Here is a 26,650-nt window from a genome sequence, read left to right as displayed (position 1 = left end):
TATTTTTCCAAATATTCCTAAATGAAATGTTTTATATTTAGCTATTCTGGGTGAAGGTTCACACCACATAAGTTCCAATGTTAAATAAACTATTTTTTACTGTTTATCACTGGATAACTTTTCTGTGAAAAAGTGTACTCATGACATTGGTGTAATTTGAAAATTTCCCAATTATACTTTAATTTTAGTAGAAAGATTAAAAGAGACACAACCTACTAAAAAAAATATAGTAATGAATGAATCAATCAATGAATATCATCAATAGTTCATTGATTATAAAATGACAAGGATATTTAATAGTAGTTGATTTGTACAAAAATGTGACAGTTAATCTTTCCTGAGGAAGAGAGAATATTTATATTCTCTCTCTCTCTCTCTTCCCCTCGGTACACTGACAGGTTGCAAGTAGATAACCAGTTTCATTAGTTGTGTTAAAGATCCATGTCACAATTTTGCAATGACCGAATATCAAATTTTTCTTTACATAGGAAAATTTGTAACAAAAATGTACGATATGTTAAAAACTATCTATAACCAGGTCAAAGATAGACACAAAGATATTCACAATGACCCAAGAAGAGGGCATCCATCAACCTCTCAAAATGACAGAGTTACAAAAGTTTGGAAAATTGTGGCAAGAGATCATTGTTTGACCCTCAGAATGATGGCTGATGAATTGGATATGAATAACAAGACGATTCCGAAAATTCTGCATGAATATTTAGGGAAAAGGAATCTGTGCGAAATTTATGTCACACAGCTTCACAGAAGCAACGAAGAGTATCAAGTGAAGACTTCATTCAGGCTTGTCAAGGCAACCCTAATTTCTTCGACTGTATCGTCACTGAAGATGAGTGTAGATGTTTCAATACTTACAAGGATCAAGACTATAGCCCAAAAAAGTTTTATTAAAGAAGTCCAGGATCAAATTTTTCGACAAATGGTGTGATCCACAAGGAATTTGTACCTGAAGGGGAGAGACTCGATGCTAAAAAACCAAAGTCGATTTCTGCAGCTACTGTCTTGTATCATTCAAATTGTTTGTTATTTGGTTTTTATGAGCATTAGCAACTAAGGCCATATTGCTCCTGGGATATGCAGTGGTCATTCCCTGACCTTTCCAAATCCTCCGTGTTTGGTGGTCATGGGCTCGAACTCCAGTCTAATCAAGAAGCGTGTGCTATGCACCGCTGCTCCTGCCCACACGGCTACAGAGGCGCCTCCGTATCATTCAAATTCTGCCACCATTATTATGGTACGGATACAAGAATGATACAGGCCATTCTGTAGGAGTGTAATCAACATCAAATTGTTTTTGTTGGATCCCTAAACTATAACTTTATTGCAATACAAACAAGATTTTATAACGTAATTGCATCATGTGGTATGTAATGTAATCTAAAAGCATATTTTGTACGGCTGTCAAATAAGCAGGATTAGTGTACCATTATTATTTTCACATCTTAGTTTTTTGTGTTGTTTTTAAATTAAATTTAGACTAAACTCATACCTAAAAGCAATAGGAATGAAAGTAGTGGGAATGCTTTGGTTCAGGAGAGAACTTCCAAGGGCAGTTCTCCTGCAAATCAAAATTATATTATGTGTGTTACTTGTTTCCTCTTTGCAAAGCAACCTTTTGTAGAACACAATATATAGCCATAAAGGTTGCCTTTATATGTCCTAGTTACAAAGAGCATGAGGCTAGTGCAAATGTAGTGTTTTGATTAAAAGAGAGGGACCCCATCAAGCACTCAGCACTAAAGCCCACAGCAAGAGCATTACAATATCATCCACCACAGCAGAAAGCTGAGCTGGTCCCACAGAAAAACTATCTATAGTTATACTCAATGGTCAGGAAAATTGGAAATATATTGTACAAAAAGGACAGACAGAATAGGATCAGGGAACTCGCATTAGCCATATAGTGCAAGAAAGCCACAAGCTTTTGCTGCACTAGCAAAAAAAAAAAAAAGAAAAAGAGAAAAAAAGCAGATAAGAAAATACAAATTATGTGCTTCCCTCCTCATGTAGGCAACTATCCAGTTGACCTTTGAATTTCTTCAACTGTCAACCTCAACTACCTGCAGAAGCAACTTGTTCCAGTAATTGACAATTCAATACTAATATATTCACCCTCCCACTATAATCCACCCAATTAATAGATGCACCTTAAACTGCCATAGTCCCCTTTTTTGAAATTAAAACCTGTGCCTTTAACTACTACAATATCTTTATCATCCAATTGAAGACTGTATAATCAATACCAATGGTTCCCATACTTTAGGCCCTGTGATGTCATTTGATTCATGAGTAATGATGAGGTCAAGAATATTCTTACCCCTAGTTTTTCTCTAACATACTGGTACAAATAATAATATAATTTATCTAAAAATTTTGTTCCACATGGTGAGTTTCCATCCCACTTATTCCAATCAATTAGAGGCAGATTGAAGTCACCCATAAGACATTCACACTTGCTTGCCCATTCCATTTGTCTGTAGAAACTCTCGTCATATCCTTCACAGTCTTCTGGTCTGTATATTACTCCCACTCTCATTATACCTTTGCTTCCAACTAATTCACACCACACATATTCTATGCTGGCAGAAGTAAATTCTGACTCAGCAAAAGCTCTTTTCACACTCAGGCTGCTTTTGATAAGAAGCATGACACACCTTCTCTTTTATCTTCCCTATACTTCCTAAATACATTATACTCACCATAGTGGAATGCATTTTTGTGTCCTATTACATCAGCATTAGTTGACCTAACCAGGAGTTCAAATTCATGCAATTTGTTGACAACACTCCTAACATTCTGTAGACACCATTAAGACAGTATTTTGCTATAGTTTACTACCCTGAGACATCCCTTGAAACTATTTAAGCTTGCTTCCCTAGCTTTATCTGCCAGCTCATTTGAAATATTGCTGTCCTCAGAAAATCTTGCGAACACCAGCTCTTGCAGCAACAAACAGGAGTTCTTGAGATGTGTGCAAAGCATTACTTTGACCCATATTATCAGATGAATGCATGTCAAGACCCCTCAACCCGTGAACATGCAACTTCCCTGAACCCTTGAGATGTGTGTGCAAAGCATTACTTTGGCCCATATTATCAGATGAACACATGTCTACATTACCCTTCTCCCCACCCTCCTCCCAACTAGCAGTTTCCCCGAACCCTTAAGATATCCTCAATGTTACTGGCAAAAAGTCTTGCACTACCCTTTGTTCAAATGAATATCATCTCTACAAAATAAATTCCTTCTACTTACAAGTGTAGGCCACACTGATAAAAATATCCCCCTCCCTGGAGCCTTGCAGACTCCCTCAAGGCTTCAGTTAATCCACAAGGAGCATATAATCCCTCTTATCGCATCTGGGCAGAACTTCAGACACATACACGTACTGACTTGGCTCTCTGCTTTTTTTTCAGCATGGTCCTATATTTATCCAACAAATTGTCAGGTCATGTTTGTTTAATATCATTAGTCACCACATGAATAATATGCTCGCTTTACACTCCTTAAAATCTGAATCTGTTGGTAACATCATCAATTGCTGCTCCTGTCAAAAACACCTCTGGTCCTGGTCTACCTACCTTTATTACAAAAAATGTTATCCATTTCCCTGACAATCAAATTGCCCAAGAAAACTAAATCTCCTCAACCAGAGCATTATGCACTTTTTTATTCTGCTCTGATAACTGTATATAGGTGCATCACTTGGTGGGACACGAGATATTGAGTCCCTGATGAGCTCCATTTCTAAGGCAAGCACCCATTTCTTCAGTAAATCAAATTCTTCTAGTAATGCACTAAGTTTTAATTTGAGATTGTTGCACTCTTTATATCGGGTGCAAAGAAAAGAATCATCAGCTGAGCTTGTTTGTCTACTAGACCGACCTCTGAATGCATGCCACAGGCTATACAAGCGACAAACTCTTGACTCACACCAGAACTGCCCACAGGCATTTCTGTCCGGTCATAATGTCCTTGGATGATGTATAGAAAGTGGATCTTGTAAAAAAAAAATTTAGATAAAATTTGAACATAAGAAAAATTACAAAAATTAAAATTTACAATATATTACAGAATTTAAATTAATAAAATATTACAGAAATTAAACTGTTACCAAAACTTTATCCACTAGTGAAGTTAAAATTAAGCTATTAAAAATAAGTTACAGGAAAGAATTTAACTTAGCAGAAATACTTTAGAAAAGTTGGGAATTAAATTCACAAAATATTGTAGAAGTTAATTTCGCAAAATTAGTGAAATAAGATTTAAAAATTGAAGAAATTAAATAATTTTAAACAAAAATTTTGTCTACCAGACACCTGATGTTAATCTCTTTCCATTAAGCTGCAAGAGCCAACTTAAAACACATCTGCTCTCTTTGACTACCTACTGCAGTATTTCTTCCAGAGGCGCCTCCGTAGCCAGGTGGGAAGGAGCAGCAGTGCATAGCACACGCTTCTTGATTAGACCGGGGTTCGAGCCCGTCGCCACCAAATATGGAGGATGCGGAAAGGTCAGGGAATGACCACCACATATCCCGGAGCAATATGGCCTTAGTTGCTAATGCTCCTAAAAACCAAACAACAACAACTATTTCTTCCAGGGGCTAAAGTTGATGAGTTGTAGAGCAGTTATCTTTTAAGGGCACAAAAGGTGATGTTATACCCATTGGTATTAATGATATTAAGAGCAGGAGACTGAGAATTTAATTAACAAGTACAGAACAATGTTGAAAAAAAGTCACGAGTTAGGATTAAAATTGAAATTGTCTGAAATTCTGCCAAGGCAATAAGGAAGTATATGATAAGAGCTTTGTCAATCAATTCAGCACTGAAGGGACTATGCAAGGTCATTGAGGTAGAATATTTGCTGGAACATGCAATAGATTGGAATTTCAAGACCTGTTGGGGATCCTTATAGAACAAGCAAATAAATGGACTGTGTTAGGGTTAGTAAAAGGAAAGTGGAAAAGAAACTGTTGAAGCTAAACATAAAAAAGGATTTGGTAAGGGGCAATCTTTTATGACCAATCTAAGCGGATACTACAGTGCAGTAATAAAGGAACCAGATGAGAAAAACAATTTTGATATCATATACTTGGATTTCAGAAAACTTTGAAATTGTTCCACACAAAATACTACTGCAAAAATTAGAGCAGCATCACCTTAGGGTCAAGTTACTGCTGAAGATAAAAGGATTGGCTGAGTGAGAGAAGGCAGAGTGATTATCAATGGGTACTGCTCTCTTCTTGGACTAATGTTAATGGTGGAGTCCCACAGGGTTCAGTGCGGTGCCCATTGTTGTTTTCTATATTTATTAATAATAATGATGAAGGCATATCAAGCTTAATGTCAAAATTTGCAGATGTCACAAAGGTTGACAGTAGTTAACCACAGTAATCAGGGTATGTTACCACAACAAGATCTAAAGAAATTAAGCTGATGAACTGAGAAGTGGAATTGAAGTTTAATATTGAAAAATACACGGTTAAAAATGCAAACTCATTTCATATGGATATCAGTAATCGCAAATTAAAGTACCAATTATGTGGTACTACACTAAGGGTAGTGGACCTGGGGTAACTGTGCAGTCAAATATGAAGTTCTCTGATCAGTATAGACAATTCATGGAGTTCTGTCAATAATATTCAAGAATTTTGCCAGCAGAGATAAAGACAAGGTTATCCCATTGTATAAGGCAATGGGTAGGACACACCTTGAGTACTACATACAGGTCAAGATGCCTCATTTGAAGAAGGATGTAGTCTGTTGGAATGGGTGCAGAAAAGAGCAACAAGATTAGTGAGGGAACAAAAGGATGCTGTTTCTTGGAAAGGCTTCAGTTCTGCAAACTGCTGTGTTTGGAGAAGAGGCATACTGAGGTGTTTATTACAAGAACAGAGAATTCTTGTAATAAACAAAAATTACAAGAACAGAGCATGTTATCAACTTAACAGTCTTCCTTCAAATTTTTCCTAGATGAAACAAATGCAAACATTTTCATCGCTCAACATATATAAATGAAGCTTAGCTTATTTTAAAATTACACTCGGTTCATAAAACAGAAATATACATATTGAGCTATTACAGCATTTAAATATAACGATTTGCTATTGCATAATGCTCATATTTCTCTTGGAATTTCTACATGACACTAAAAATATTAAATTCCCCCCCCCCCACCCATTATAAATTCTATAAACATAAGATGCAATAAACCATAGGAACCACTTATACCACACATATGAATGGGGTAGTGATTTGTTTGGGTTTTATCTATTTCTTTTTTTTTATCTGTGAAATCAATTTTTAAAAATTCAGGTGCCATCACCAAAAAATAGAAACACTATTTATAACTGAATAATTAATATGTAAATGAGATGTCATCAAAAAATTCTGATCACATTCAAAAAATATCATAGCAAGCAGCAACTTGTCACCAATATTCGGTAAATCATCTAGATATAGTAACACAAGAATCACCCTTATATATATAGTCAGTCTGAATTAGCATTGAACCGAAGGTGTTTTATATGTTTTTTCACATTTTAAAATGAGTTATTTTACTGCACAGTGAATTTGCAAATTTTGATTCATGTTAGGCAACAGAACAAAGCAATAAAAAATAGCTTTCAGAGAAGATGCTATCTTCTCTGAAAGCTGTTTTTAACATTGTGGGGTTTTTTTGTTCAAAGACTTTTCAGTTTGCAAAGTTTCATGATTGCCACTTATCCATCAGAGATGATCCTCACTCTAATCACCCTTCAACTTCAAATATCAAAGATTCAGGAAATTATTCTGAATGCAACACATGAACTATTTGCAATTCAAAGAAAACTAACAGGAATGTCTCCGGAAGATGCACAAGCATATACAGTGTAGAGAAGATCACTTCAAAGGAGATCCATCCTGAACTTTTTGATCACACCTCATATATATAAAATTCCTATGCATCCTACTGTTGCAATCAGGATGGATAGTTAGTTTGTGTGACCACCATTTAGTCTATGCTAAACAAAATGTAAAATTTTTAATTTTTAATCTGGGCTAAGCATGAAACAGAAAATCAGTGCAATGTTTGAATATATTTTATTCATTGGTGAAAGAGATTATTTTTTATTTTATCTTCTGAATCTGCTCAAATATCTGTTTTTTTCAATTTTAGCTTAGAGTAAGTACAACTTTAACAAATTTATCCACAATTTACAAGTAGTGTATTGGTGAAACAGGTTGCTTTTTTTTTTTATTTTTTATATATTTAACAATTCCAATTTATTATTACTAGAAACTGAAATTGCTATGCAGTTAGTAGGTTGAGTTTTCTGACAAGATTTGTTTTTCACTGAGCAGATATCTTTTCCAATATCTGCCCAGTGAAAAAAAAACCACTGTAACATGACCTGTCAATTAATTATTTTGATGTATAATTTCATATCACATGCTCTTCCATCCCCCCCCATCCAAATACACATACAGCTATTCAGGAATATACTCAGAGCTGGCCATAATTTGCTTGACTGCATAGCATTTTTAGTTTTCTAGTTAAATAATTAAACAAGATTGTGATATCTACATAAAAGTAGCATTAGTAGCAAGAAAGCAAGCCTATTATACAGCATCAGCCAAAAAAAAACAAAAAACACCTCACTTCCCAATCACCTATCCATTTGCTCCAAAAGTTTGTCCAGTTCTTCCTTGAATTTATTTCAGCTATCTATCAACTTTCACAATGACAGATGGAAGTTTGTTCCAGCAATCATCACTTGCTGGCTAAAGGCAAATATCCACATGTCTATTCTGCAATTGTCTTGTCTCAATTTGAATTTATGTCCCCTCAGGTATGTAATCTGAGCAAAGAGAAAGAATCCCATCAACCATCAGCACTGATGCTTGCTCAAACCATTCAAAGCCTTATTCTCCAGATGCTATTCAAAGCAGGGGCTTATTCTCCAGATGCTGCAATTTGCAAAACTTAAGCCTTTCTTGGTAAGAGCATCCCTTTGTTCCCCCTCATCAATCTCCTTACCCTTCTCTGTACTCATTCCAGCAGCTCTACATCCTTCCTAAAATGAGGCCTCCAGATCTGTATGCAGTACTCAAAGTGTGGCCTGACCATTGCCTTATACAAAGGGATAATCACCTCCTTATCCCTGCTAGCAAAGTTCCTGTATATCATTGACAAGAGCCCATGACCTGCTCTGGCAGCCTGTCTGCACTGCTCTGAAAACTTCCTATCTGATTACTCCCAGGTCTTTTTCATTCTCCACTACCCTGAGTGTAGTGCCACAAAGTCTGTATGTTACTCTAGGGTTACTGCTGCTGATATGCAGTACTTTTTACTTTTTATTTTTCAGTGCTAAACTTCAATTTCCACCTCTCAGACCTTCTGCCCAACTTTTCCAGATCCTGTGGCAGAAGCATATTGTTGTTACTGTCATTAACAACCCTGCCAACCTTTGTATCATCTACAAACTTGGACATTGCACGTGTGAAAACAATGGTCCCAACACCAAACCCTGAGGGACTCCACTAATAACATTTGTCCATGATGAGTAGTGTCCACTGATTACCACTCTCTGTTTTCTCCCATTCAAACATCCTTTTATCCATAACAGCAACTTTCCCTTAATGCAATAAATAAATAAATAAATAAATAAATAACAATAAATATCAATGATGAATAATTTTATCCAAAGCATTTCATATGCTTTATCAATTGATACAGTGCATGGATTGCTTTGGATAGAAAATTTAAGAAATTACTTAATCTTATGCTCACAAGTAAGAAGTGTCAATACCTTTAACTTTGTTCCCATGAGCTTTTCTGTGCTCCCGTGTGTGTGTGTGTGTGTGTGTGTGTGTGTGTGTGTGTGTGTGTGTGTGTGTGTGTGTGTGTGTGTGTGTGTGTGTGTGTGTGTGTGTGTTCTCTAGTAAATCTTTCTTTTTTGAAAACAGAACATTAAAAATACTTAATGATTATAGAAGATATTGTATTGTACTGTGGAAAGGTGATTTATTTGTAACCTATTTAACATAATAGAGTCACTATAAAAATTCTTTATGGTGAATCTATTCTTTATTTTTACATAAAAATACTCAATTCTTGCAAGGATAGTTTGTAAAAATGTGGGCAAATACTGCTGCCCAAAAATTTCAGTAGTACCAAGTACAAGAGAATAAAGGAACATCTTTTGCTTCATCACATGAAAAATTATGTGATGCCACTTTAATGCTGGATATCCTAAGATAACCATGATGAATAAAAAAATAAATAAATAAATAAAACTGAATACAACATGGTACTCAACGCAAATCAATCATGAAATGCATGATTTCGTTTGTGTTTAGTTCCATGTTGGTTTGCACATAAAATGTAATAGCCCAATAGGTCACTTTGATAAAGAATGCTGTCCCACAATGAAAACCATTAAATATTATGGACTTTTTTTTTACTTATTAAATATGTCAAGCAAAAATATTTGCTTAATGTATTAATAAGTACTTTAATGAAATGAAAGTAAAAGACTCCAAAAGCAATTTCACTGCTAAAGTAGCAGTGCTTAATGGAAGATCATAAATACCACTGGCACATTTTGATGATGGAAGCCATTACAAAAAAAATTGTTTTTAGTAGATGTTTCTTTAACAAATTTCAAACTGTAACAAATTTCATATTACTGTAACAGTTATGAACAGCATAACTATTGCCATTTCATTTTAGGACCAGTAACAGAAAAAAGAATTAAAATGTTCTCCTCATAGTAACAAATAGTACCCAAACACAACCAAAACGTACCAACTGTGTGGTACTACACTTAAGGTGGTAAGAAAATGAAAAAGACCTGGGAGTAATTGTGCAGATATGAAGATATAATTGTGTCAGATATGAAGTTTTCTGAGCAATGCAGACAGGCTGCCAGGGCAGGTCATGGGGTTTTGTCAATGATATATAGGAATTTTGCTAGCAGGGAGAAGGAGGTGATTGTCCCTCTGTATAAGGCAATAGTCAGGCCACACCTTGAGTACTGCGTACAGGTCTGGAGGCCTCATTTTAGGAAGGATGTAGATTTACTTGAGCGTGTACAGAGAAGGGCAACAAGATTGGTGAGGGGAATGAAGGGATCCTCTTACCAAGAGAGGCTTAAGTTCTGCAAATTGCAGTGGCTGGAGACTAGGCACCTGCGTAGTGATCTGATTGAGGTGTATAAGGCCTTGAATGGGTTGAGCACGCTGAATTCTGATGGGATCCTTCCACTTGTTCAGATTACAAACCTAAGGGGGCATAAATTCAATTAAGAAAAGACAGATGTAGAATAGATGTGCGGAAATTTGCCTTTAGCCAGCGGGTGGTTAATTGCTGGAACAAACTTCCATCTGTCGTTGTGGAAGTTGATAGGTTGAATAAATTTAAGGAGGAACTGGACAGGCATTTGGAGGGAATGGTGCGATTTTTTTTTTTTTTTTTTTTTTTTTGGCTGATGCTGCATAAGCTCATAACACTTGCTTTCTTGCATCACATGTCACTACTACTACTACAAGAGCAGCGACTTCAAAAACCATGGAAGTTTTGCCGATTCAAAAATGTACCATGCTTCTTGCTTGTTACTCCAGAAATTTATGTTGCTGTTGACAAAGTCATCAACTGGCAAGCTATGAATTCCAGCTAGGAAATCTGTCATTTAAGCCAAGAGCCAATTTTTAGCATTCATTTGAATAGCATGATAAATATTTAATTGCACATAGCAGTTCAAACATTTTTGAAATCAAAATTTTGATGATGGTGCTTGTTCCCTGTGCTAATTCTTATGAAATTTTTTCAAAGGTATAATTATCAAAATGTGGTCTGATGTAAACTGATTTTTGAGAATATGAGGCACCCAATGGTGGGGGGGGAGGCATGCTGAAATTTATTTTTTAAAATTTAACTTTGAAAACATACTATTACACTATAGAAGCTATTCTCTATTGTCTTATTTTAATTGCATTCCATCTGTAATCTAGGTTGTTTAATAAAAAATAAAATAACCTACAAACCACAAAGATCCATTTAAAATTAGCCATAGATATTACTTTAACTGATTATCAAAACAATTTAAATTTATTTTTAAAAAGTTTCAATAGTATAAAAGTTTATAAAAATTTCTAAAAGCATACTTCTCAAAACTTTTAACATATTTTTTAATATATAAGGGCTGTTCAACAAAGATAATGATTTTTGCAAAAGCAAACTTATTCAAGGTCAGTGTTGATATAATCCATTTTCAAAGTGCTTCCCCTGAATTCAATGTATTTATCCCAGTGCTCATTTCATTCTTCCATTAAACACTATAAACCATTTTTTATACCAATTAGCAATTATTACAAACTTAATAGAAATTAAATATTATATTTATAAATATAGTATTTTTTATGAATTTTTAAAAATGGTCATGTTTTATAAAAAGTGTTAATATTTTTGTTTGTTTTAAGAAAAATTCCCATATTTTTAACATTGCACATATAAAATATTCACATTCATAGCACCAACAGTTTTTTTTTTTTTATTATTATTATAAAATCATCTAGTTTTTTGTTTTTTTTGAAAAATCTTTTGTTACATACTCATGGAATTCCTTATTAAGGCTAATCTATCAGTGTAAACAAACAAACAAACAAAAATAGTTCACTGTGCTTTCTTTCATTACATGCTATTGTCTATATGGGAAGCTGAGAGTATAAGATTCAAGTTTTCATATACATTGGTCACCAAGCTCTGAACCAACTGTAAATCTCAGAACAAAATTAAACCAAAAAAGGTACTGAAATCTAATGTCCATGAACTGATCTCAGCCAAACAATGGAACTGCTTTTTGGCACTTGGTTTCTTGATTTTCTTTTATCGGTGCTTATATATTAACTAGGAGAATTATGAATAATGGCATTGTGGAAAGAATTAGGCATTAAAAAAAAAAAAGTGGCATTTTGTTTTTTCTCTACTGCTATAGCAGGAAAAAGACTATTGTTACAAAAAAATAATAATAAAATAAAAGCAACCACAACAGAGATACTAAAACCATTATCTTATGTGAAAAGTGGTTGTGAAATATGTGTAGCTGCAGTGATACTCAACACATGAATGATTAACATTTATTATTTTTAAAAATTAGTGTAAACTGTGGGCAGCATGTGACAAAAGACCATGGATTCCACATCCCTAACATAAACACAATTGAAAGACATTTCAAATGTAATAGTTCTCCCATTAAAAATAAACTCATTATTAGCTGCTTTTGAATAGCCCCCACACTAAACACTACTGATCATCAAGGATAGAACTTAATTACCTTTCCTGTATAATCATGTGGAACACCTTTGTAGACATCACTTCCATTTGGATGATTAATGACGATACCTGGTGTGGGATTTCTACAAATAAAAAATTATTTGACTATATTATAAAAATCAATGCCTCATCTAGATGCTTTGCATAAATAAGATTATGGTGGAAAGCATACATGTCAACTTATTCCCTTGATTTATATTTTAATCAAAATCTGATAACTTAATTATTTCAAACATACGGGAATGATCAAAGGTTTGTAATTTACAGCTAAGTACCACAGAACATCCATTGACAAATTTAACAGCATTAAACACTCCCAATAATCCTAGCATTTAAATCTAATATTATAAGTTCAAGGCTCATCTTGTTATCTAGAATATAAGAAATCAATATTAATACCTGCAAACTAATAAAATAATACATAATGAGCAGAAATCATGTAATATCAAATTAAAGAAATTATGTAACATCAAAAAAAAAAATTACAATAACTACGACTCATGTAATTCCTTAGTCAATAGATAAATGAATAATTACATACAAATCATACAGACTATATGAAGTTCAATCTGAGTTCATAAAAGTTCTTTCTCTCTCTTTGAGGTATAAATTTTATTGTATTATTTTTAATTATTAAATATAAGACATAAAATGAAATAAAATATATGATAAACCCATTAAGAATGATAAATAAAAACTAGTAAAACTTTAAAAATTGTGACCGAGAAAAGTTTGGTTTGCTCTGTTTGGAATCTAGTGGGGCAGCAGCAGCATCAATGCTATAATGCAGCAAACTTTTTTTTTTTTTTTTAACTCCCTTAACTTGAAATATTGAACAAAAGGTTATGTTAAATATAACAAGTAAAATAAGTAAATAACCATATAATAAAGTAGAATACGTATAAAAATGAGCTAAGTAAGTAGAATAATACAAATTTGTCCTTTTTAAAAAATTAAAAACATGAGACATTATCATATAAAATCTGCCTGAGTGTATATATGGCTCAGATGTTTAAAAGCAGTAAAAGATGCATGGTAGTCTGATAAAATGCAGACAATAAGTAAATGCTGAATAGTTAAAAGGGTTCCACAATACTCATATGAAATGAGATCGATAGCCCATAGCAAAAAATGAATGTGTGTGAAGTGACTATGCTCAATATGAAGTTGGGCTAATGAACCTCTTCTTTATGTACCTCGCATTGAGAACCACGCCATGATTTTGTGTTTAATTTCATATAGTTTATTTCTTTCTTGTGTATACCAGAATGTCTGCCATTGTGCATGACAACAGTAATGTATGATTGGAATAGTCAGCATATAGGTTTAAAATACTTTGTTCTTCATTCAGGGGCTTTGGTGATTTGGCCACCTCATCACCCATGTGATTTGGCCACCTCACCATTGGGTGATGAGGTGGCCAAATCACAAATCTTTCAAACTAGCCTTTGCTAGGTAAAAAACTTTGCTCGAGATTTAAAAATTAAATAATCTGCTAATCAAATGTTGATTTGATTAGCTGATTATTTAATTTTTTGGATGTGTAATTAAAAACAAAAAAAAACAGAAAAGTTGTTTGGTTTTGGAAAAGGCTGAGTAATACCAGAGGTGTGGAGGCAGCGGCTCCCAGGAAAAAAAAAAAATAGAGTAACCCTTCCAGACTGCTAGCAATAAGGCCGTGATTGACGGGTGCTGACTCCGCCCAGTGTCACATGATCTCCTGAACATACAGAAACATCTGGCATGGGTACCACAGGGTGCATGTCACCCATGCCATGTTCCTCCTGGCACTGGAAGCTCACGGCACGGTAATCTCCAGGCCAAGCCAGAACCACGTGGTGGGTTATGAACTTCGTTGTTCGAAATGTCACATGCTGTTAACATTTGATTAGCCAATTATTTAATTTTTTGGTGTAATTAAAAACAAAAAAAAAAAATTGTTTGGTTTTGGAAAAGGCTGAGTAATACCGGAGGTGTGGAGGCAATGGCTCCCAGAAAAAAAAAAAAAAAAAAAAAAAGGAGGAGGGGATATGCAGTGAGCAGAGTCATAATCACTGCTTTCCCCCTCCTCTCCTTGCCACCATTTTGAAAGGGGTACCCATTTCTGTATCTTTACCAAAACTTATCCCGCCAGTGCTATCAACAATTTCGCTAAAGTGTTGATAAGTGTTTTGCCTTTTCACGAATGATGAGTGAACTTAATGGAATTTTATTTTGAGTTCAATCTTCTATCCACACATTTAAAGCTTTTTCCATTTTTTCTAATTTAACATCATGAGCTACAGAGAAAATTTTTGAAGCAATTAGCGCATTTTCACGGAGCTATCTGAGCTATTTGAGCAGGGCAAGGTTTCTCAAACTGGAAGGTGGAATGCAATGTCCTATCGTCAACAAAACTATGGATAGGATGTCTGGTCAATGGAAGAAGGTCATTAATATACAAGAGGAAAAGAGTGGGAGAGAGGATTGAACGTTGGGGAACACCAGCATTAGTAGAGAAGTCAGAAGACAGAGAGCTGTCTGCCATCACCCACAGTGAGCAGTCAGAGAGAAAACTGAATACCCAATTACAAAGAACAGTGGCAAACCACAGCATGGAAGCTTATTTAGAAGACCTTTATGCCAAATACAATCAAAAGCCTTTGAAAAGTCAAGAGCAATGGCTTGAGTTTCAAACTTTTTCATAGAATTTGTCCACAGATGATTAACATAAGCCAGAATATCACCAGTGCAACGAAACTGACGGAATCCATACTGACGATCGTCAATCAGATGAACGATTTCCAGATAGTTTAAGAGTTGGCGGTTAATTGATTTCTCCAGTACTTTGGAAAGAGTAGAAGTAATCGCAATGGGACAATAATTGGATGGAAGGGATTTGTCACTATTTTTAGGAACTGACTGGATACGAGCAAATTTCCATGAAGGAAAAACCCCTTTGGAATAAGAAAGTGAAAAAAGACGACACAAAACAGGAGTAAGTTCAGAGGCACAGGTTTTGGGAACAAGTGGAGCAATACCATCAGGACCTGGAGCTTTCTTAGCATCAGACTCATCAAAATCTTTCTGACATCCTTTTGACGGAAGACTACAGAAGGCACTGAATGCAGCGTACTCAGAATGGTTTGAGGCGATTCACCAAGATCACCAATACATGAGTTGGAAGAAAAATAGGATGCTAGCATGTCAGCTTTATCTTTGGCTGATGTGGTAAAAGAACCATCTGGTTTTGACAGAGGTGAGAACATAGATGGGCAAAAATTACGGCCAATAGCTTTCGCAAGAGACAAGAATGCTCAGCTACCATTTGGACAAGAAGCAAGTTTTCTACTCTTAGCCTGTTGGAAATCTAGTCTGGACTGAATAATAACTGCTTTACAGAGTATAAATAATACTTAATAATAATTTTTATTATTATGCAATGTTGCTTATAAAAACATAGTACTGGAAATATTTTATAAAAAAATTCAGGAAAGTTATATGATTTCAGAGAATATAGGCTTAATGTTTCGCATTAAAAATATTGTGTTGAAAGGAGTTCGTGATTAAAAAAATTACGTTGAAAGGGGTTTGAGATAAAAATATTACATTGAAAGGGGTTCGGGTGTTAAAGAAGGTTGGGAACTGTTGCTCTAGATGTTTTTTGTATAAAAAAGGGATATATCTTTCCCCATTTTTTATACAAAAAGGTCCTGATACTGCTTCTGTTCTGGATCTCTTTGCAGTGGTAAGGTCTGACTCAAGATCATCTTTTCTGATAAGACTGTGTTGGGAGTAGAATTTACATTATCAGGATTCATAGTTATTTTTATTTTGGTTCAGTACTGGGCTCTCCACCTACCATGGGACATCCAAATGGGATGCCCACTACCTGGCAAGCAATAAATGCACTCAGGAGTGGGATGCTACAGCTACCCATACACCATACTGTACCGCAACCAGCCTGAATCCTGTCCCTTGAACTATGGGTAGGGGCATGGTATCGACACAGCAGACCAGTGGAAACTCAGATGGGAAGGGGAAAATTCTGGTGAATGAGGGGGGCCCAGCTTCAACATTCTACTTTGGCCCTTGCTTTGACAAGGTGGGTAGTCCTGCACTGGCTGATAGTCCTGGGATGGCTAGTCCAGGATCAAACTATCTTGTCAAAGCAAAGGCCAAAGTAGCATATTGAAATTGGGCCACCTAACTATCAGGATCCCTCTGTCTGAGTTTCCACAGGTCATGGCGCACAGCAAACGTGCCAGATTCCTAATGGTAGTAGCCTGGAACATTGGCTGTGAGTGTAGAATCCCAGGGATGCTAATCTGCAAGTCTAGCAATGTCTCTAGAGGGGCCCCTCACCATGTATAGAGGATGAGAAAGGCTACTGAAGAGGACTGTAAAACTACAGCCCCCCAAACATGTCAAGGGGGAGAGCTGTAGCCTCCTCCAGAGAACCAGACACAAAACTAAACCAGTGTATGATCACATATGGCCAACAAATGAAAGAATATCCAACCCATTTTATCACCAGAATCTTTACAAACACCAGAAGTAAGTTACTTAACTCACCGAAACAAAATGAAGAGCTCAAAAAACCATCCTACCATTCGGAAGCAGATGAAACGATTGCCTGATGGCATACAATGCACAGGTCATCCTTGTGGGCAGTCAAAAACTAAAGCAAGTTTTGAGAGCTATGGTAAGTGTTCCAAATATATTCACAAAACAATGTACTAGGTAAAATGCCAGGGTAGCAAATGAGGAAATGGGCCAGAGACTAGTGAACAGGCAATCATGCCAGTGATACCAAACTAGGGAAGGGGAGAGTGGTTGGCTTTCCATAGCATCAATGTAGGCCATCTCTTCAATTTAAAACAGCTCAGTTCCTAACAACTGGATGAGAAAATTCAGGGATAATGCTTCTATTCAACATAATCAAAGGTCCAACATCAACAGAAATAGGAAACATGACTCACCATTCACTTCTCCTCCCCTGTAATGAAGTTCTTTATTGTCAAAAAAAAAAAAAAAAAAAAAAAAAAGAGCAATGGCTCATCTCAGGCTCTTATGTCTGCTGCCAATACACAGTCTGATAGACAGACCCATCTGACAGAACTTTGCAGTTCAGAGCCAACATTGGTTAGCTCAAACAATCAAATCCCATCTTCTGGCCACAGTACACATAGCAATCAGAGCACAGCTACCACATAGGCCACTCTCTTCCCTAGGAACAAAGGATTCAGGTAGCATGTAGTGGCAACAGCAAGGAAGCAAAGTGTACATGCAGGTGGTTTCATTTCTCCTCTAATTTTTTTTTTAAATTTGCCTAGAAGGGTTAGAAAAACAGCTCTAAATGTAAGGTCATACTCAAAATTTACTTCCAATTATTATTTGTTTGTATTATGTATTCTAAAATTCTTGCCTTTATTGTCATTTAAAACTGTAACCTTTCTCAAGCAGTTAGTTGTAACCATTACTAAACACAGTGCACTGCTCACTTTTCTCTTAACATCAACAAAATAAGAGAATGTAAAAAGATGAGACGACCAGAAGTTAATTCAGTGACATATTTTAAGAACAAATGGAGATATAACATCAGAACCTACACACTTGCTGGTATAAAGATTATTCAGTCCTAATCTCAATCTATCCTAAAATCAAGAAAAGCACTGACTTGGAAATTAATAATGAGGGAGTTAGAAGTACAGTAAGATGTTAGGTCGGCACTATCTTTATGTGAAAATACAACAAAACCATCGGGAGGAAAAAAAGAGGCCAAAGTAAGGATCAAGGGACCAGAATTTCAGATGACAATTTTTTTTAATGGTAATCCCAAACATGAGGTTTAAGAAGCTACAGTTCTTCAGTCCTGAGACAGAAGATATTTATTGATACCAAATTTGAATTTATATATATATAGTAATTTTTGGGAAATACATGCAAGGGGAAATGCTCTCTTCTTATTCTGAAATCTCTTCTATCTCTTCTTTCTTCTGTTTCTGTTCTATGGAACAGAAACAGAAAGAAATTAAGGAGGAGGGAAAGTTAATCCTGGAGAATGGAGTTGAACAGTAAATGGATGTTGAGACACGTTTGGATGACTTTGGAAGAGATGGGTTGAATTACAGATGCCTAATATGGATATATCTATAAAAAGGGCAAGTAGAAGAAAGTGAACATCTGTATGATGGGAAGGTGGAGAATTTGTAAGAGATGGACTGTTAATTAACCTGGCTGCACTCTTCTGAATTGAGTCTCAAGAGCATAAAAAAAATTTGGTGGTACCACCAAAATGTGAGAATAATAGTCCATGGCAGAGCAGATTTAAGATTTGAACAGTCAGCAGCTGTTCAGAAAAAAAAATTAAAGCTGAGAGAAAAAAAGAAAACCAAGTTTTTCTGATGAAGAGAAAGCAATATTTGTGATACAATTCGGACAAGAAAGATTACAATTAAGGATTATCCACAATAAAGATATCTGATCTTATCTAGGAATCAATGTTACTGAAGATGGGTATGGAAGCAACAATTTTTTTGCAAGAAATAATACACGCCTGAGTTTTGGAAGGATTGAAATTAACTAAATTTTCTTTGCCCCATTGGAGGATTACATGGAGATCACCATTTAAGGAATTGGTGGATATTTAAGAAGTCAAAGATGTGGAGAACATGGTTTTTCTCAACTAGTAGGTGGAATGTAGTGTGCTATCATCACCAAAATTATCTATTTCTAGTCAGTGGAAGAAGAAGAAGGTCATTGATATACAAAAGAAAAAAAGAGTGGGGGAAAGAACAGAACATTGGGAACATCATAATTAGTTGGGCAGTTATAAGACAGAAAGATATCTACCATTATCTTCAATGAATGGTCAGAGAAAAAGCTGGTTACCCAGTTGCAAAAATAAAAAAAAATATAAAAAAATTATATGATTTGCCTTGCAAATCACAATATGGAAGCTTATCTAAATTGTCATGCTAAACACAATCAAAATCCTTGGAACCATCAAGAACAGCTGCCTGAGTTTCACCAAACTTTTACAATAAATTTGTCCAAAGATGGGCAACAATAACAAAGATATCTAAACAGAATCCATACTGGTAATTACTGATCAGATGGAAGGTGCTGAGGTAGCACAGGAGTTGACAGATTTCTCTCTTACTCTGGAAAAAAGTTGAGGAAAGAGTTGCAACAAAACAATAACTGGAAAGCAAAGATCTGTCACCCTTTTAAGGAATTTGGATGCAGAAAGAAAAACAACAGTGGAATAAAAGAGCATTTATACTATCATTCCATTGTTGTTTTTGTGTCATCATTTTAAAGATGACACAAAACTACAGTGGTCTTATGTGTATCTGTTACTCTTGTTTTGTGTCAACTGTTATCCTGCTTTATGCCATCTTTTTAAATATGACACAAAAAGCTCTGGAGCCTAGGGTTTCAAATTAACTAGTGAAATGCCATCAGGCCAGGAGACTTCTTGGCATCAAGATTGTTCAGTGTTCTTATATTATACTTCTGTCAGAAGACCATGGAGGCACAATGCAATGTATTTGGTGTAGCAGGAGGTGATTTACCATGATCATCGATTCAAGGGTTAGAGGAAAAGTGGGATTTTACCTTAGGATGAGAATGCAACAGAACTACAAGATGAATATAAGGTGAAAGTATGGATGGACAGAAGGTCAAACCAACAGCTTTGGCCAGAAAGCTTGACTGTTATTTATACAAAAAAGCTAGTTTCCAACTCTCAACCTGTTCAAAATTGTAGTTTGGATTGCTTAACTTTTTTTTTTTTTTTTTTTTTTTAGCAACTATTTTAAACTTTAGTGTAGGCAGCAAATGAAGCTGTAAGTATAAGACAATTTGTTGTACAATAGTTCAGTGTGCATTTCGGTGTACACGAGACATTTCAGTATATGACAGTTCAAAGTGTCACATACAAGCCAGAAATTTAAAAAAAAAAAAAAAAAAAAAAAAAATCAATGAAGTAAAAGATTTGTTGAAAAGAAGAGAAATTCTGGTCCCTCACATAGGAGGAACGAAGAAATTTTGAAAATAAAAGAAAAGGATACTTTTTTTAATCAATTTATTTTGTGAAAAGATATTCTACCTCATCCAACTCATGGGCAGGTTGTAAAGTGCGTATGTGACAATTATCTTCAGCATGGCTGCCCATCCATATTGTAATGACTTTAAAATATGGACAAAATGAAGGGTCATGCTGAAGATAAGAGGGCGTATACTCAGCCAATCCATCTTTAGGTATATGCACCCACCCAGATATTATTGCATGGTATCGGGGGAGACATGGTTTGTTTTGGGCCCCCTCTCTTTCGGGCTACAGATTTATACTTGTCTAATTTTAATGAACTTTTGGAGGGCTCAACAAATCTTTCTAAAAAGAGTAATATAAAAAATTTTAAAATCCATCCATCGAAAGTCACATGATTATATGCAGACAGATGAACAAAAAAAAATTACAACTGCTGGATTTCTATTTATTTGATTTTTAAGAGGACCCGAGAAATCTTTCTGAAACAGCCATATATAAAATTTTATGAAAATCCATCCACTAGGAGTTGTATTATTACATGCGGGTGGATGAACAGACAGACAGATACTGTGAGCCAATAGGCACTTTACATATATATGCTAATGCACATTAGCATTAGTAGAGGTATTTGATGCAAGAAAGCAAGCTTATGCAGCATCAGCCAAAAAAAAAAAAATAAAATAACCACTTCCACTTCACCCCTCTGTTCGTTCGAAATACCTGTCCAGCTGAGCCTTAAACTTATTTGGGCTATCAACTTCCACGACAAGGGTTGGAAGTCTGTTCCACCAACCAACCACCCGCTGGCTAAAGGCAAATTTCCGCATGTCTATCCTACATCTGTCTTTCCTCAATTTGAATTTATGCCCTCTCAGGTGATTATTCTGAGCGAGAGGAAGAATCCCATCAGCATTGGGCATGCTCAAACCATTCAAGGCTTTATACACCTCTATCAGATCACCTCGCTGGTGCCTAGTCTCCAGACACTGTAATTTGCAAAACTTAAGCCTTTCGTCGTAAGAGCATCCCTTGGTTCCATTCACTAATCTTGTTGCCCTTCTCTGTACTCGTTCCAGCAGCTCTACATCCTTCTTGAAATGAGGCCTCCAGACCTGTATACAGTACTCTAGGTGTGGCCTGACCATTGCCTTATACAAGGGAATAATCATCTCCTTATCCCTGCTAGAAAAATTCCTATATATCATTGACAATACACCATGAGCTACCCTTGCAGCCCATCTGCACTGCTCAGAGAACTTCATATCTGCCTGCACAACGACCCCCAGGTCCCTTTCATTCTCTACCACTGTCAGTGTAGTACCACAGAGTTGATACGTTGCTCTGGGGTTGCTGTTTCCCATGCGTAGTATTTTACATTTGTCAAATGTTAAACTTCATTTGCCACCTCTCAGCCCATCTGCTCAACCTTTCCAGATCCTGTTGCAGCAGCATAGTGTCAGTAGTGTCCTTGACAACCCTGCCTACCTTTGTATCATCTGCAAACTTCGACATTAAGCTTGATATACCATCATCAATATCATTTATGAATACAGAAAACAATAATGGACCCAACACTGAGCCCTGAGGGACTCCACAAATAACATTAGTCCACGACGAGCAGTGTCCATTGATTACCACTCTGTCTTCTCCCGCTCAGCCACCCCCTTTATCCACAGCAGCAATTTGCCTCCAATGTCACACTGCTCCAATTTGTGCAGCAGTCTTCCATGTGCAACAGTATCAAAAGCCTTTCTAAGATCCAAGTATATAATATCAAAGTTATTCCCTGCATCCAGTTCCTTTGTGACTGCATCATAGTATCCAATCAAATTGGTCAAGCAAGACTTCCCCTTAACAAAACCATGCTGTGTCCGAGCTATAACTGAAATCTTGTCTAAATGATCCTACAGTGCTTCTTTAACTAGTGCCTCCATTAATTTTCCTGGAACAGAAGTTAAACTCACAGGTCTATAATTATTTGTGTCAGCCTTTGATCCTCCTTTGTGAATTGGGGTCACATTTGCACATCTCCAGTCTGTGGGTACCTCCCCTGAGTCCAAGGAAGCTCTCATAATTATGGCTAAGGGTTTGCTTACTTCCTCTGCTGCCTCCTTTAATATAACTGGATAGATCCCATCCATCCCGGGTGCCTTTCTTGTGTTTATCTTCAACAATTTCTCCTCCACTTTACTCTCAGTTATTACAAGATTCTGTAGCTTACTGCTAGAGTTGAATACACCTCTGGCATTCCCCTCGCTGAATAACTCCTCATGTGTGTGAATGTCGAAGCAAAATATTCATTTAGTTTGTTAGCTACCTGAGCAGGATCATCAACAGTTGACCCATCGATATCAAATGGACTAATCTGATTCATCCCCTTCCTTCTAGAGTTTACATAAGTAAAGAACTCCTTGCTGTTTTCCTTTGCATCCCTTGCCAAAGATTTCTCGTAATCTGCCTTCACCTGCCTAACCTCCTTTGTAACTTGGTTACAGATCAACTTGTATCTATCATAGGCTTCTGTGTCATGTGTTAATTTGTATGTATCCCATACATGTTTCTTCTCTGCCATATGCCTCATCTGTTCATCTGACATCCATTTAGGCCTAAACCTTGAACAATATTTCTTAGTTGGTATGTAAAGCCTAGTAGCTACCAAGATAAGTTCTTTGAATGCTTCCCATTTTGCATTTGCTGTTGGTAACATCATCAGTTGGTCCCACTGTATAGAATTTAAATACTGTTCCAGTCCATCGTAGTTGCCTTTACGAAAGCAATAACCCTTCCCTTTACCCCTAATGGTAGTTACCTCTTTGAGTAAATCCCACTTCAGCACACTGTGATCACTGCCACCTAGTGGTTCATTTATCTGCAGATTCTTAATGCATGAAGAATCACTACTGATAATCAAATCAAGAGTATTCCTCTCTCTAGTTGCCTCCCGAACATGCTGATGTAGAAAACAATCATCCAATAAATCCACAAAAGCCTTGCTACTGTGTGAGTGACCAGCCCCCAAATTCCAGTCAATATCTGGGAAATTAAAATCCCCCATTATAAGACTCTCTGATTTACTGGCCCACTATTTCCCTGTACAGTTTCTTATTATACTCATCAGAGTCATTAGGCCTATAGCACACTCCTACTCTCAATTTTGATCTTCCAATGCTTATGTCACACCAAACTGACTCGACATTGCACTGTCCAGTGATGTCCACTGGCTTCACTTCCTTGGATTTTATGTATTTCTTAACTAATAGCATAACCCCACCTCCCTTCCTATCCAGTCTATCCTTTCTGTAGACGTTGTACTCCCCAAATTCCAGTTCTGCATTCCTTATATCTGTGTGACACCACGTCTCTGATATCCCAACAATATCTGCCTTTGATGTTTTGAGCAATACCTCAAATTCATCAAATTTATTTACTAAACTCCTAGCATTGGTGTACACGCAAGTATACATGCACCTATTTCTATTCTTAGCTACCCTAACACAACCCATGTGTTTACTTGTACCGCAATGTCCCAGCAGTCTCTGAAATATCCTGCATCTTGTTTTTCAGGCTTCTGCTCATTCCAGTAGAAGCAGTGCAAGAATCTCTTTCACCTCTGCCAGTGGCTATTGTTAATCTATTCGTCTTTGTCTCCCCCCAAGGTAGCAGTTTTCCGACCCACCTAACACTGCCTCGATAGCATCAGTAAATATTCTTGCACCCTTTCTATTTAAGTGTATCTTATCCCTGTAGAAGCAATCTCTCCTGTTAACAAGTACAGGCCAAGCTGAAAAAAATTCTACCCCTTGAGCCTTGCACAATCTTTCCAGGGCCGAATTGATCGACAAGGCTCTCATCATATACTCCCTCCTATCGTGTCTGGGCACATGATGACGAAGGTGGCTAGAGTGCTCTATCAAAACTATGATAATATGGTCTACGTATCATATTGAGGTAAATTTCTCTTATTCTTCTACAAATATTGAAATCAACACAGAAAGCACTGAACATCAAGCAAAGCTCTGGTTTATACTATCAAAATCAAAAATATAAATACCGTGATCACTAAATTAATCATTTAGAGCAGACATGTTTAAAGTTTGCTTTTCAGTCTTGTTTTCTCATATGCTAAAATCTCAACAGAATTTACCAAATCATTACACTCACCAAATTGTTGTAGCCACAAATTGTCTTTCACCAAATTGTGACATGCAGCAGAATGTGATGCAAAAAACTGTCTCATACAATGAACTGTCCACACAACAAATTGTCTTGCACTGAATTGATGTGTTCACCAATTAAAAATAGTTTCACTATTATGACATAAAAACACATTAGATCAGAAGATTTAAGTAGTCTATCCGAAGGAAATGAAAAACAAAAATCATGAAAGTCAAACCATTTTGCATTCTTGTAATGCAAATTCTTAAAATGAAACCTCCAGTTCTGTATGAAGTTCTCAAGATGCAGCCTCATACAAATGGATAATTCGCCTCCTTACGTAAAGGTGCATATAAAAGACTGCTGTACAAATTGGAGCAGTGTGGCATTAAAGGCAACTTACTGCTACAGTCAAAGGGATAGTTGAGTGGAAAAAGACAATGTTTATTAGTACCCCAAGGTTCACTGCTAAGCATATTGTTGTTTACTGTATTTAGTAATGATATTGATAAAGGTATATCAGGATTAATGTCTCAAATTGCAGATAATACAAAGGTTGACAGAATGATTAATGATAGTAGTCAAGGTAAGCTACTGCAATAAGATCTAGAAAAATTAGGCAGAGGAGCTGAGAAATGGCAGTTGAAGTTTAACATTGACAAATGAAAGGTACTGCATAAGGGGAGCAGAAATCCCAGTTTAATATACTGCCTGATACTACACTCAGGGTACTGGAAAATGAAAAAGATCTGGAGGAAACTGTGCAGTCAGATATGAAGTTTCAAACAGGCTACCAGGGAAACTCATGTGGTTTTGTCAATGATATACAGGAATTTTGCTATCCCACCATACAAGGCAAAGGTTAGGTCACATCTTGAGTACTGCATACAGGTCTCAAAGCCACATTTTAAAAAGGCTGTAGGTCAGCTGGAACGGGTGTGGAGAAGGGCAATGAGATAGGTGAGGGGAAGAAAGGGTGGTCTTACCAAGAAAGGCTCCAGTTCTGAAAATCTGGCTAGGCACCTGCGACGTGATTTGATTTGAGCATTCTTATTTTGCTCATTCAAGTTTGGTGCACTGTTGTTTTGCCACCTCTAAAAAAGTACATATTGGCAACCCACCAACCAGGCATTGACTCAACCACCAGGAGCAAAATGTGGAACTGTCTAGTGCACAGTTCCGTCTATGGTTAAATTTCAAGGTTGAAAATTATTTTGTGTTTTTATTTGTTTATTATTGAAATGATTATTGGAAATAGTTGTTTTCCCATGAACCAAAGGCCTTAGGCTATGGTTGGGCCTGGATGGCTTGGGCTCTAGTTAATACTTGTATTAAATAAAGCAATTATTTTATTATTATATATTTTATTTTATTTATTTTTTTTATTTATTATTATTTTTTTTGATTATTGGAAATAGAGGATGAGTATATTATATGCAGGACCTGCTAATAAAAATATTCACTGCATTGCACAGCACTGTTCTTCACAAAATTTCATATAACTCTGTTGACTGTACATTTAGATTTAAAAATGTTGGGAGTGCTGCAGGTCCGCAGTGCCTACTCAATGAGCCACCCATGCCTGCATTTATATTGAAACTGAAGGACCTGTTGTGTATAAGGTTTCATTAAAAAAAAAAAAAAAATTGCAAGTTTTAGACTTGAACAAAAAACACACTAGCGACCCTTGTCCATTAAATATTTTCACACTGCTATAACCAGAACTTATCATTTGTTAATAGATTAAAAACATGTTTCTATATATATTAAAAATACTCTATTATATCGTTTATCTGATGAAAAACATCTAGATACACCAGACACCTTTCCCAGAAGCCTTTGGTTCCAAGCTTTCTGGTTATAAGGAAGTTTCTGAATTTTTGTGTTGTTAGCAAGAGAAATCAGAACATATTAAAAATAAATAAAATAATAAAAATAAAGATTTTCATTATCCGAAAACTGTTAAAAAACACAAATTTTAATGAATTCAAATATGGAATATAACATTATATTACAAAAGTCTAAACATAAGTGATTATATCTTGCTTGATTAAACAATGAGAGTAGGCACAATTTTCACTTTTGTTAGCAGACTGATCCATAAATTTTTTAAAC

The 26,650-nt window shown here is 36.0% G+C and overlaps 1 protein-coding gene across 1 annotated transcript in view; it reads right to left on the bottom strand.

Moving 5' to 3' along the window:
* The window catches only part of LOC150084655 (legumain-like), a 145,289-nt gene that overhangs the window by 115,469 nt on the left and 3,170 nt on the right, over positions 1–26,650 (bottom strand). Inside the window, exon 3 of the mRNA XM_090376533.1 lies at positions 12,344–12,425. Coding sequence (XP_090232659.1) covers positions 12,344–12,425 — 82 coding nt within the window. The remainder of the gene's footprint in view (positions 1–12,343; positions 12,426–26,650) is intronic.

This window comes from Mastigoproctus giganteus, chromosome 6 (assembly GCF_048544385.1).
Source record: "Mastigoproctus giganteus isolate SK-2022 chromosome 6, ASM4854438v1, whole genome shotgun sequence".
Lineage (NCBI taxonomy): Eukaryota > Metazoa > Arthropoda > Arachnida > Uropygi > Thelyphonidae > Mastigoproctus > Mastigoproctus giganteus.
The sequence above is the reverse complement of the archived record's forward strand: the minus strand, read 5'-3'. Positions and strand labels throughout refer to the sequence as shown.